The sequence below is a fragment of the Hemitrygon akajei genome, chromosome 18 (assembly GCF_048418815.1).
Source record: "Hemitrygon akajei chromosome 18, sHemAka1.3, whole genome shotgun sequence".
Taxonomy (NCBI): Eukaryota; Metazoa; Chordata; class Chondrichthyes; order Myliobatiformes; family Dasyatidae; genus Hemitrygon; species Hemitrygon akajei.
In genome coordinates this window covers 27,706,185-27,720,272 of record NC_133141.1, presented here as the reverse complement: position 1 = coordinate 27,720,272, position 14,088 = coordinate 27,706,185, and the positions used below count along the sequence as shown (strand labels likewise).

Sequence of the window (14,088 nt, the reverse complement as noted above, 5' to 3'; positions counted from 1 at the left end):
GGAATAAACAGATGGGGGAAAGGAGGAGCACAAGCTGGCAGGCGATAGGTGAGCCCAGATGAAGGGGAAGGTAGGTGGGTGGGGAGGGAATGTGAAAGTGATTGATATGTTCTCTTCCCCTCCCCTCATGACTTGCCATCACCTACATCTGGATCCCTACCTTCTTCCCTTTATTAGATAGTCCACTGTTCTCTCTAATCAGATTCATTCATCTTCACTTGAATCAGATTCATTCATTATCCCTTCCACCTATCACCTCCCATCTTCTCACTTCAATGCCATTCCCCCACCCACCAACCTGGACTCATCTATCACCTGCCAGCTTGTACTCCTTCCACCCCCACCCCCGCCAGTTTCTTACTGTAGCTTCTTCCCCTTTCCTACCCAGTCCTAATAAAGGATCTCAGCCCAAAATATCAGCTCCATAGTTTCCCTCCATAGATGCTGCCTGAACTGCTGAGTTCCTCCAGCATTTGTGTGGGTTTCTCAAGACTTGCACCATCTGCTGAGTCTCTTGTGTCTCTGTGATAAAGTTCAGATGTTGTGTCTGTTGACCTTACATACAACCTTACACTGGAGAAGGAGATCACTTGGCCCACCTTATCCATGCCAGCTCTCTGAGAGAGATATCCTATTAATACCAGTCTCCTGTTTCTTCCCTATGGTTCCACAGGTGTTTTCTTTTCAAGTGTATATCCAATTTCCTTTTGAAAGTTCAATGTTATCAGTTATCCTAGCATACAACATGCCACAAATTTGAGTGGCATGCTAAGCACAGACTGTTCCTAGTTCTAAAAAATTGATTGCCTTACTGTATTCTTTCCATTGATATTTGGACAGCTTGCAGATTGGCTCAATGGGTTCTATAGTAACAGTGTAACACTTGTGTTTCTGGCCTCAAGTTTACTTGTTACACTTCAATCTCAAAAATGGCCAAAGACTTAAGCCAAATTATAATCTTTAGACAAAATTCAGATCTTGCAACATCTTTTCACAGAATACAGTGAAACGACCTCACACATTGCCCCATCAGAAGGTTGGGAATGGGTTACAGCTGGGAAAGTGTTATGTTGAAGATTAAAGCTGAGGAGGTGGGAGTGTGCTTGGGGAGTCTGCATTAAAGAATGACAATGTGTAGAGAGCTCCGTGAGCCTGCCGAGAGGAGCGTATGCTAGCAACGATATGTCATGCAAATTGATGCTTCATGCTCTGAGCTGTTGAAGGTGGTGAGGTGTATGTTACTAATGGAACTCTACGATCTACTGCATGTGTGACACATCACAGCAAAGATCCTTTGTGCATAACATTCCAAGTAACAACTATTATTCTGCTTAGGAGCTGTTGCAGTATGTATCATGTTGGCAGAACTCTGATTGTTTTAAAGTGCTGTAACAAACAGGGTAAAGTAAGTAGCAATAAAAATTAAAGATGCAAAACACACTGGCAATTTGCAATTGTCCATTTTGCACATCATCACACGGAATAAAAATTAACTCTGATCGTCATTAAGGTTCAAATAATTGTTCAAATACCTTGAAGAAACCTTTGCATCCTTCGCAGGTTCGTACACCGTAATGCTGGCATGAAGCATTATCTCCGCATACAGCACACTGGCCTTCACTAGTGGGGGGATTCCGAGATGGCGGAGAGGGGATGGGATTATCTATTACAATGGGACTGTCCAAGATACGCGGTCCATGGTCCATGGGTAAGGGAGGAAAAGTCATCGAGGCATGGTTGGTGATATCGTAAGACATAGTGTCGACTAGTTGATGGACATTATTCGGTCCATGAGAACTTGTATCAAGCCTCATGTGGCAATGTGGCCCTGGAGGCTCTGAAGGTAACTGTTTAAAGGAAAAGAAAGAAAGTTGGGAAACATTTTTTTGCTGATCTAACAAATGATCCATCTCACTATACTGAAGTGAATGATGAGGAAAGGTTTCATCCCAAATGGACACTTGCTGCATCTGAAAACCAGGGGTTGAAGCTGATGGGATGGAGCAAGATCCATTGTAGTATTGAGAAGACCCACAATGAGGTGTCACCTCTTCTAAGTGCATGTTGATTGAGCCTGGGTAACAGCCAAACATCTGAACATCCTCCACTTTAAATGGAGACTGCTGGTTAGAAACCATCAATTGGTACAAATAGGCATCAAAGTCCCCATTGTTGCTGTCAATGAAAGTATTGAAGCTGGGTAGAGAGGTGGTGGCAGTGATTTCTGTGGTGCTGAGGTCCATTCCAAACTTGACAAACTCAGAAGTCAGTAAGTCAGAACTGTGGTCCTCATATGGTCCTCCACATTGTGGCAAGGTTGCATACTGTGCCTGGAGACAAGGCATTTCTGAAAACAAAACAGATCAAAATCCAGTCAGACCACAGTTTATGTTGGTCTTCTTTCATTAACACAGAATAAAGGCTACGCACAAGGTCAAAACCTTGTGGATAGCTTTTATTTTATCATGGAGTTGAGAGGTTAATGAGATGAAATGAGAGGTTAAACTCAGCCAGCTCCATCGTGGGCACTAGCCTGCCCACCACTGAGAACATCTCAAAAGGTGATACCTCAAAAAGTTTTATTAAGGATCCCCAACACCCAGGATGTGCCCTCTTCTCATTATGACCATCAGAGAGGAGGTGCAGAAGCTTGAAGACACACACTCAATGTTTTAGGAACAGCTTCTTCCCTTCTGCCATCAGATTTCTGAACACACAATGAACACTATCTTACTATTTTTGCCCTCTTTTTGAACTACTTGTTTAGTTTTTTATATATTTCTTATTGTAATTTATAGCATAGTTTATGTACTGCTGCTGCAATACACATTTCAGGATGTATGTCAGTGATAATAAGCCTGATTCTGATTTAAATGTTGATTTTGATGGTTGTGTGTTTTATTTAGCAACCTCTTTAACCTCTCACTTTGGCAGTCTGAGGTACTCACCTGCTTCAAGCAGGCTTCAATTGTACCGGTGCATAAGAAGAATGTAGTAACCTGCCTCAAATCATCCAGTAGCACTTATACCCATGATGAAACATATCAACTCTTGCCTGAGAAGTGACATGGATCAGCTCCAAATTGCCTACCATCACAACGGGTCAACAGCAGATGCCACTTCATTGGCTCTTCACTCAGCCCTGGAATATCTACAGCAAAGATGCTCATCAGGATGCTCTTCATTAACTACAGCTTGGCATTCAATGCTATCATCCTCTCAAAACCAATTAAAAAGCTTCAAGACCTTGGCCTCAATACCCCCTTGTGCAACTGGATCCTCAATTTCCTCACTTGTCGACCCCAGTCAGTTTGGATTGGCAACAATATCTCCCCCACGATCTCCACCAGCACAGGTGTACCACAAGGCTGTGTGCTTAGCCCCCTGCTCTACTCACTTTACACTTATGACTGTGAGGCTAAGTACAGTTCCAAAGCCATATTCAAGTCTGCTGACACCACTGTTGTTGACCATATCAAAGGTGGTGATGAATCAGCATAAAGGAAGGAGACTGAAACTCTAGCTGAGTGGTGTCATAACACCAATCACTCACTCAATGTCAGGAATACCAAAGAGCTGATTATTAACTTCAGGAGGAGGAAACCAGAGGTTCCTGAGCCAGTTCTCATTAGGGAATCAGAGGTGGAGAGGGTCAGCAACTTAAAATTCCTCAGTGTTATCATTTCAGATGATTTGTCCTGGGTCCAGCACATAAGTGCCATTATGAAGAAAGCACAGCAGTGCCTCTACTTTCTTAGGAGTTTGCAAAGATTCAGCATGATATCTAAAACTTTGACAAACTTCTACAGATGTGTGGTGGAAAGTATATTGACTGGTTGCATCACGGCCTGATATGGAAACATCAATGCTCTTGAACAGAATATCCTCAAAAAAAAATAGTGGAAATGGCACAGCGCATCATTGGTAAAGCCCTCCCCACCATTGAGTACATGGAGCTCTGTTGCAGGGAAGCAGCATCAATCATCAAGCACCTCCACATTCCAGGCCATGCTCTCTTTTCACTGCTGCCATCAAGAAGGTGGTACAGGAGCTTCAGGAACCACCAGGTTCAAGAACAGTTATTACCCCTCAACCATCAGGCTCTTGAACCAGAGGGAATAGCTTCACTCAACTTCACTTCCACATACAGAACTGTTCCCACAACCTGTGGACTTACTTTCAAGGACTCTTCATCTCATATTCTTGATATTTATTTCTTATTTCTTATTATTATTATTTCTCTTTGTATTTCACAGTTTGTTGTCTTTTGCACACTGGTTGTTTGTCCATTCTGTAGGGTGTGGTCTCTCATTGATTCTATTGTGTTTCTTGTAATTACTGCAAATGCCTGCAAGAAGATTAATCACAGGGTTCTATATGGTGACATATATGTACTTTGATAATAAATTTACTTTGAACTTTGAACGCTGGTCTAACTATCAAGAACACTAGGTGGCTGGAAAGAGTGTACAAAAGATATACAAGAATGTTGCCAGGACTGAAGAGCCTGAGTTATAGTGAGAGGCTTAGCAGGCTAGGACTTTAATCCTATGGAATGTAAGAGGCTGAGGGGTGACCTTATGGAGATGTATAAAATAATGGGGGTATATTGACAGGATGAATGTACACAGCCTTTTTCTCAGGGAGAGGGAACCAAAAACTAAAGGGCAGAGGTTTAAGATGGGAGGAGAAAGATTTAAAAGGAACTGAGGCACAACTTTTTCCACACAGAGTGTGATCAATATATGGAACGGGCTGCTTGAGGAAGTGGTTAACGTGGGTACAATACCAGCATTTAAAAGGCTTTTGGATAAGTATACAGAGAGGAAAGGTTTAGCAGGATTAGGACCAAATGCAGGCAAATAGGACTTGCTTCTATGGGCACCTTGGTCAGCATGGACGAGTTGAGTTGAAGGGCCTGTTTTTGCGCTGTATGGTGCTATGACACTGTGGAATTGCTGTTTTTCACCCAATGAAACCAATATAGTGCAGGCCAGTTGTGGTCCAAGTTCCAAACTTCAGCTGTTTTAGTCCATTGACTTTTCCCGATGATTATACACTTTCTAATCTAGGTACCAAAGATTTATGCTAAATCTGCTGGCTATATTTTAAGTCTGCTCCCTGGATCTCACCAATGGGAAAAGGAGGTCATTGGCATGAAATGCTGTCCTTTTTCATAGTGACTTGATTTATGTAGCTTCAAATAAATGGAATGTAACAGAACACAAGGCTGCAATCCAAGCAGTTGTGTTGGCTGAATGACAGCAGACACTCTAAGCTCACAAGTGTCATTTGTCATCACTGAGAGATGTAAATGTACAAATATAAAAATGTATATCATCTTCTAGAATTTGTTTATGTTTATAAGAAGAAATTTGAAAAATACTGTAAAATCAGCTTCAAATCAACTTCCATTGAGGCTAGGGGAGAAAAAAACCAGAGGACATGGGTTAAGGGTGAAGGGGAAAAGTTTAAAGGGAACATTGGGGGGGGGGCTTCTTCACACAGAGAGTGGTGGGAGTGGGGAATGAGCTGCCAGATGAAGTGGTAAATGCGGGCTCACTTTTAACATTTAAGAAAAACTTGGACAGGTACATGGATGAAAGGTGTATGGATGGATAAGGGCCAGGTGCAGGTCAGTGGGACTAGGCTGTAATGTTCTATGGTTCTAAATGTGACATGCAGACTTGATGGGCCAAATGGCCTAATTCTGCTCCTATGTCTTATGGTCTTACAGGGCAATGACATGAAGATGCCTGAAGTATACAATAGTAAAAAAAAACACAACATACGAATAGGAGTATTCATTCATTTCAGCCCATTCCCATTCAAAGCTGATCAATACCAACTCCATTATATATCTCTATTGCTTAACAACATTAATATTCTCAAGTGGCCTCTTGCTTTAACTTTTTTTGGGGGGAGATGATTAAAGATTCCTAACACTGCTCTTGGAGTAGATCTCCAATATCACACTTCTCTGGATTTCATTTAAGTCAACTTCTTTTGAGAGCTCAGTTGTGTGGCCTCCACTAAGAGCTGTCTTCAAAGCTAATTCCTTAATCACTATTCCCTTCGGATGTGGTTCCACGTGGAGAATGCAGAAGTGGTAAATTACTTCCTTAATATTTCTGGGGAAATAAATTGGATGCAACTTGTTCTCTCAGAATGCAAAGAAGACAGACAAGGTGCTTTCCTGTTTTTAATCTCCTTAAAATCATTTTCTTCTTGCAAACTGCAGGGAGGGACAGTCCTTATATTAGCGTGTATTTATACCCAAAGTATCAGGGAAAAAGTACACTCAGTGGCCATATTATTAGGTACCTCCTGTACCTAATTAAGTAGCCACTGAGCGTACCTTTGTGGTCTTCTGCTGCTGTAGGCCATCCACTTCAAGGTTTGGTGTGGTGTGCATTGAAAGTGCTCTTCTGCACACCACTGTTTTCATGCATGGTTGTTTGAGTTACTGCCACCTTCTTGTCAGCTTGAACCAGTCTGGCCATTCTCCTCTGACCTCTCTCATTAACAAGGTGTTTTCACCCACAGAACTACCGCTCACTGGATGTCTTCTTATTTTTCTCGCCATTCTCTGCAAACTCGAGAAACTGTTGGGCATGAAAATCCCAGATCAGCAGTTTCTGAGATTCTCAAACCCACCTTGTCTGGCATCAACAATCATTCCACAGTCAAAGTCACTTCAATCACATTTCCTCCTCAACACCCTCCTGAGGATCTGTCCTCCTGGGCTATGAGAGGAACCAGAACACCTCGAGCATTGTGGCATCAGTATTGATGTTGATGAGTCTAGTCAAACTCAAAAAAAAATAAAGAAAGAAATAAAGAATGAACTGAATGTATAAGAAGATCCTGGGTGAAGTGAAATTGACCCACCCTCCAATCATCAACCCAGAAGTGAGTCACACAGAGAGTTCTAAACTGTATGTAAAATGAGTCTTGGGGTGAAGTTTTGGAGCTTCAGTTAAGGTTACACTGTTGGAACAGCAAGAGGACTGAGGAGATTCATCCTATCTGTCTCTATTCACTCTGTATGGAACAGAGGATAGTTTTAAAACATCTGACCACCTGCTGTTTTCATTGGACACACACAGTGCTGTTCTGTATTTGTCTGGTTTCCATAATTTCAATCAATAAAACCAGCAATCAGTTTGAAATATGAATCTATCTCATGTGTGGTAAGATATGTAGAATTGTCTTCTGGACTGGCTTGGATTGAAGAATAGTGAGCATTAGTGATACAAGACTGTATGAGTCTTAAAGGCTACAAGAAAGACAGAAAAACACCAGGCTGTGGCTTCTAGCATTGTGGTGAACTAGATATACCTGTCTGACTGCTCCTGTGGCTCCTCCCAAGACCCTGCTGACTACCCCTGTGGCTCCTCCCACAGACCCCTGTATAAAGGCGACTGTGGCCTGCTGCTCTCCCTCATTTCCCCAGGATGTAGTGTTCTTCAGTCAATAAAAGCCGATATCTCACTTCCTAAGTCTCGGCGTGAGTTATTGATGGTGCATCAAGCATATAAAGCAATGAGGGCATTTTGTAAGGCAGTTTATTGCTGCTGACAACAAAAACAGGGAATAGCTCATTAAAGCTACAAGCTGCACAAGCTATAACACAATTATGCAAGATTTACCCAGCACATGACAAAGCAATTAACTGCTTCTCTGTGCCAGCCACCAATATCATTGACACTTGATTTCCACCTATTGGAGGCTGTTGGACATTTGGGTGACCCGTGAACACAGCACACTGAACATCGCCCTTCCTTCAGCAACTCATTTCAAAGGTTACTGAAGGTAAATGGGGTTAACTTTCTATTTTATACTCACTCAAGGCACCTTTGTATGAAGAGACCATTTTACCCACAGTAGACATTACCTCAATGTATCCAGTATTTGAGGAGATTGTTCTATTCTAAAGTAACTATTTAGTCAGGGTATCCATCATTTTTGATGAATATTCTGTCCCACAGGAAATACTTACTTGAGATATCCACTGTGAGGAGAGAGTCGATAGCTTATCAAGCTTATCAGTCGATAGCTTATCAAGATATGTACTGTATCACTGGAGTCGACTAAGATGCTCTCCTAAGGGATTGTCTATTAGTGAGTCTTCAGGTGGTTGTAGAGGTAGATCTGGGATCCATATATTCTGAGGGGCTTCCAGATCTCACAATCCTGTCCCCTTCACCACTTGTTGATTACCATGGGACTTAATCCAGGGTATTAGGGTGGATTCCCTTAACGGAGAACACCTGTACATAACTTTGCTTAATGTGGGGAAGCTGATGAACAGGCAGCCACCATATGGTCCTTAACAGATCAGGGTCAGGGTCCAGTGGCATGGAATGTAAGAGGACTGGGAACTCTCCACTGCCGTTGTGATGTGTCATCATCTTCCACTATTGAGGTCTTGGTTGGATCGCTCTTTGCCTGAAGCCTAAAAGATGGTCACTCAAGGTGCCCACTGCACTGAGAGACCATTCTATCTTTGAATACATTGTTAGGAAATGTAGAGGAGGCTTGAACCAAAAGCAGAGCAGTGTAGACAGTTCAGTAGTGAATGATAGCGTTAATAAGAAACTTTAAAATAATAAGCCACAAGTGGACACAAAACAACAGGGAACAGGTACTAAATACCACAGGCAACAAGGTAACTGAAGGCTAGGAGCAACTTGTTAAGGTTGGCTGGTTCGATGAGTGAACAAGGATTGTGGATGAGAGCTGGGTTTAAATGAGTGGCAGGTGATACCTGTTTGCTTGGTCGAGACTGGGAGGTGCCTACCTTAGCAGGACTGACAGGACTCTCCCTCCAACGGCCGGCACTCACCAACTGAGGACGATCCGGATGGGTCTGGTGGAACTCCTCGATGAGTGCTTGATCCAAGATGTAACTGGACAGCACAAGATCTCTCCTCCATGCCGCACCCTTTCCAGTCGGCCAGGTACTGCACACCATGTCCATGACAATGTGAATCCACGAACCAGCAAATTGTGTAGATTGGACCACCTTCCACATCCTAGATTCTGGAGTTGCAGCCTTAGATGGGTTGAGTGGTCCACGGTTAACAGCTAAGACATGTGGAAGATAGGTGTGATCTGACGGATGGTGGCAGATAAGTGACTAGAGGGTAAGTGATGGGTAACCCTAAAGGGAGTCAAGAACCAGGATGAGAGCTTGGGGAAATGTGATAGATGTGGTTTGGGGGTCTTTGGAGAAGATGAGGATGTCATTGAGGTAGATGAACACATAACTGGGTAGTATGTCTGGGAGGATCTTGTTGATGAAGGTTTGGAAATGACTGGACTGTTGGAAAGTCTGAAAGGCATCACCAGGTACTCGCGGCCCATAGATGTTATAAACACCGACTTCCACTCATCCCCTTGGTGGATACGGATCAGGTTGTACACACTCCATAGATACAGTTTGGGGAAGATCGGGGCCCTGCGGAGTGTTTCGAATCACTACCCACCAAGGGGTGAGGATAGTGGTTCATAAATGATGACTTTGTTGAGTCCATGATAGTCAATGCAGAGATGAAGAACCCCCATCTTTCTTTTTCACAAGGAAGAATCCTGCACCCGCTGGGGACTGGGATGGTCGAATGAAGCCGTGCTGTAGCGCTAAAATGAGGTAGTCATTTATGGCTTGGGTCTCAGGAGGGAACAGGGAGAACAAACAAACTCGAGGAGGGGTGGTGCCCGGGAGGAAGTCAATTGTGCAGGTGTGTGGTCTGTAAGGTGGCAGGATGCTGGCTACCCTTTTACTGAAGGCGATGGCTAAGTTGTGATATTCCTGTGGGGGTTTGGTAAGGTTGAGGGTTTCTTCCGTCTTCACAGATTTACCAGGTGAAATCAGCTGAGGTTGCAGACAGGTGGTCCAGCAGGTGGATCCTCAGCTCAGCAGTAAACCAGATGACCAGGTGAAGTGAGGGTCATGAGTGGTGAGCCAGTGGTAACCCAAGATGAGAGGAGTGTTGAGTGAGTCGATAAGGAGAAATTGGATGGCCATGCAGTGCTCTTGGCAATGGACATCTGATGCATGGGTGATCTGCGGCTCTGCAGTAAGTGCACAAATTGTTTCTCCACCAATGCTCAGATTCTTGCTGGGGTTAAAGGAGATCTCCCTTACTGACTGGGTTTTGGAGGCATTGATGATGAGGATCCTGCAGCCTGAAATAGTTCTGAGAACAGAACTAGGATTCTGGCTGGAGATCTGGAGGGTCATTCCATAAGATGCTTGTCAATTTGGAGAGCCAGAACGATAAGGCTTTCAAGGTCGGTGTGCATCTCCCTGGTAGACAGCTTGTCTTTCAAGCCCTCTGATAGGCTGTGATGGTAATGGGCCAGCAGTGCTTCTACATTCCAACTGCACTCCGCCATGAGGTTTCTGAATTCCATGGTGTAATCCAGCACCAACGAGAGCCTTGGTGTAGGTATCCAATCCACTGCCCACCCTCCACTTCCTGGATGGTCAAAAACCTGGCGCATCTCCTTGGTGAATTCCTCACATTTACTGCAAATGGTGGTTTTATTGTTCTAGTTAGCAGTGGCCCAGGACATAGCTTGCCCAATCAAGAGAGAGATGATGAAAGCAATCTTGCCTCAGTCCATAAAATACAGAGATGGGGGGCTTGGTGTTCAAAGTGTAAGACACACTAGGACAGAAAGTTGCGGCATCAGGTTGGGGATCCATCCCCAACCAGAATCCAGGGCTCCGAGGGAGGAGGTTGACTGTCGCTGGGTTGCTGTATCAAGATAGAGAGTTGGTTGAGAGTGGCGAGCAAAAGGTCAATAGTTTCCTGCCACTTCTGGACCGTGTGCTCACCTCAATGGATGACTTGCTTTAGTGAGCATACTCTGCTGGGTCAATCAGTAGTGGGAGACCATTCAGGTTAGTCAGGATAACCACTGTATGGTAACCCATGGTTATGGCACAATAGATATTACTCCAGTGTGTCAAATCTCAGACTGTGCTCTGAGGGAAGGGGCAGTTATCTTTCCTTAACTCAACAGTGGCCCAGATCTTCAAATCATCCATGGGCAAGTGGTGCACTGGCAAGCAGCCTGATAGAACCACCAAGGCAACAAAGAAATGGAAAGGATCCTTCACTGTTCTTTTTTATGCAGAGGTTAGACCTCGTGGGGATGAGTTTGTATTCCAGCAAAAACACTGGCCTCTTGCCACTTCCCCTCAGCTCTGTTGGAGATAAATATAATCATCAACAACTGCCAGGTACTCAATCCCAAATGAGAACCACCGATATTCCAGTGGATCACTGCACCATCACAAGTACTGCCTTTCAGATGAAGCCACATTTGCTTGCTCAGGTGGGAGTGACATCTCCTGCCACAGACCAGGCAGTGCTGCAAGCCTCAGGAAAGCTTCTATGGCAACCTATTGATCGAAGCCAAAGATAGTTCATTCTCCTGGCTGTTTCTCAGAGCCACCTTCCCTAGGACCAGACCAGGCACCACATTTTAACCCAGTGAAGCACTTGGCCCAGATTAGGACCTGAAAATGCACCCTCACACAAAAAAATATGAAATAAAGATACATGGGTTATGCACTTTGCTTACAAACAGTAGACAGGAGAGACTGCAACATTCCCCACCCCTGCCCCTCACCTTTACCTCTCCTTCCCCACACACACACACAAATGCTGCCGGGCCTGCTGAGTTCCTCTAGCAGACAGTTTGCTGCTTACAAGAAGATCTGACTGTAATTTCCAAACTTTTAGTACACAATTTCTCAGTCACATACTGTAGAAATTATCTTCAAAAGTATAACATTGAGGAAAGGGGGAGGGGTGGGTGTGCAAGGGGTCTCGTCTTCACCTGGAGCCAATGTGAGAGTGGGGAACAAGAGGAGCAAACTCACAGAACTGGAGGGGGGCCAATTTGTGGGATAAAGCAGGATGTAATGTTGTTACAGAATGTGTGTGTGTGGGTGTGTATGCACACTACAATAAAAACACTGATCATGACTCTAAATCAGGGGTCCTTAGGTTCTTAACCTGGGGTCTATGGACCCCTTGGGTGTCCGCGGGTAGATTCCAGGGGATCTGTAAATTCTGTTATTTAATACGTTAATAAAGAAGCACATATATTTCTATATTACAAATTCGTGCGGATTTTTATATTTTGATAACTGTATTTCGATATAATTGGTTTATTTTCTAAGTTTCTGTATTTTATTTTATATTTTATACATTATTATGTGGAGGCGTCCATGGGCTTCAGCGGACTGCCAAAGGGGTCCCTGGCATAAAAAAGGTTAAAACCGCTGCTCTAAATCATGACTCAATGTGGGGTCAAAACACGTTTTACACAAATGCGCTTCCCTTATCGCTGCAGATGGGGTTGACCATACTGAGCCTAAAGATCGTCGCGGTAACGCGCCTGCACCGCTGTGCAATGATGTATCGGAAATCTTCAGTACGATTAGACACAGGCGTGTATTGCTTCATCTGTCCAGCTTGGTTTTGGTTTCCGACTGGAGAGGGGTGTGAGTGGAACCGGTCACCTTGTGGGTCTCCAAGCTGCTAGAACAAGTACGCATAGAGGTGGTGGTTGGGGTGGACTTCCCTTTTCTTCCAGCGCCAGGAACACAACGATTCAGCTTTGACAGAAGTGATCCTTAATCCATGGTTTGTAAACAGAAATATTTGCGGAAAACCTAATCGTGAGCTTTCGGCGGGATGATGCTTAAATACCGACCACAGGTGTCTCAGTCATCGTGTATAGCTCCAGTACTCTGGGAGCGTACGGCCTTGGGCGGTCGTTCCAACAGTTCCGCCCCCCCCCCCCCCCCCCCCGACACCCCGCTCTGGTGAAAGAGCTCCTCTGCAACTTTGTCAGCTCAAAGTTCGTTTATCTTGCAAGCTCGTTTCCAGCAACAGAAGGTATTAATCCCTTTTCACGACTGCGAAGATAATAAAGTGAAGTTACTTTTCTTTCAGTCAGCGAGCGATGTGCACCACATGAAAGGCGCGAAACTTTCCGCGCGCCCCTGGCTGCCGAGACCCCTTACGTTATCTCTGAAAATGGAGGGGCGCTGCCTTGCGAGAGAGAGAACAAACGTCACATACACCAGCAGCCATAGTATACCGCAAGTTGTGGCAGGCAAGTACCACAGTCTTCAAACAGCAGTATATAAATTTAAATCTAAAACCGACAATGAAGAATGATGGAAAGATCGCACAGTATCTGTGGAGAGAGAAACAGTCAGCGTTTCTGATGAAGTTCTGATGTCTTCCTGCCTGTTCTTCCATCTCCATAGATGCTGAATATGTCCAGCATTGTCAGTTTTAATTCCAGATTCCCAATAAATGCTTACTGACATTTTCAGTTGCTAAAAACTCTTTCCAAACCAAGAAAGAAAAATCAGATTGGAAGGATGCTTACACAGAGCCACATTAGTAATCAGAAACAGTGGGGTGCTGTTGGGACATTGGACTGAATGGTGTATGATGGTGATTGACAGCTCATCTGCCATTACTTTATGGAGCACTCTGGGCTTTGGTGCGAAATTCTTTACCCACACATTCCTCGCACATGATACTGAAACCCCTTCTTATCATGCTTGTTGGGGTTAACATGAAGGTGTGGGCCTCATTGCCAATCACTGCTCCTCCACTCACCAAGTGTCCTGGCCTGTTCAGGATGGCTGGACTCCTGCACCATGGCTTGGTGCTTCATTTGAGTTTCTTAAGTAAAATCAAAACTAGGGCTTTAAAGGGAAAATACAGGTGCTTATCAGTTGCTGAATAAATTCCAAAGAATAAGTCTTAGTTGTGCCATTGAAGCAGGAAATGCTGGAAATACTCAGCAGGTTAGGCAGCATCTTTGATGGAGAGAGGTGCAGGCTTATGGCTTCAGGTTAGAAATACTTTGTGAGAAATCAATACTGCCTGGCCTGCTGAGTCCTTGTAGCATTTTCTGTTTTTATTTCAGACTTCCGGCATCTGCAGGATTTCTCTTGATTGTGCTACATGTACATTATTGTACTTGTCTGTGGCACTCCCATCACTGGGTAAGTGAAGTGGGGATACTTCATGTATTTCTGAA

General features: G+C 44.2%; 1 protein-coding gene across 1 annotated transcript in view; it reads right to left on the bottom strand.

The window, feature by feature from the left end:
• Positions 1–14,088, bottom strand: part of LOC140741221 (nuclear receptor subfamily 4 group A member 1-like) — a 61,976-nt gene that overhangs the window by 33,597 nt on the left and 14,291 nt on the right. Inside the window, exon 2 of the mRNA XM_073071171.1 lies at positions 1,533–2,347. Within this exon, the coding sequence (XP_072927272.1) occupies positions 1,533–2,345 (813 nt within the window). The 5' untranslated portion in view covers positions 2,346–2,347. The remainder of the gene's footprint in view (positions 1–1,532; positions 2,348–14,088) is intronic.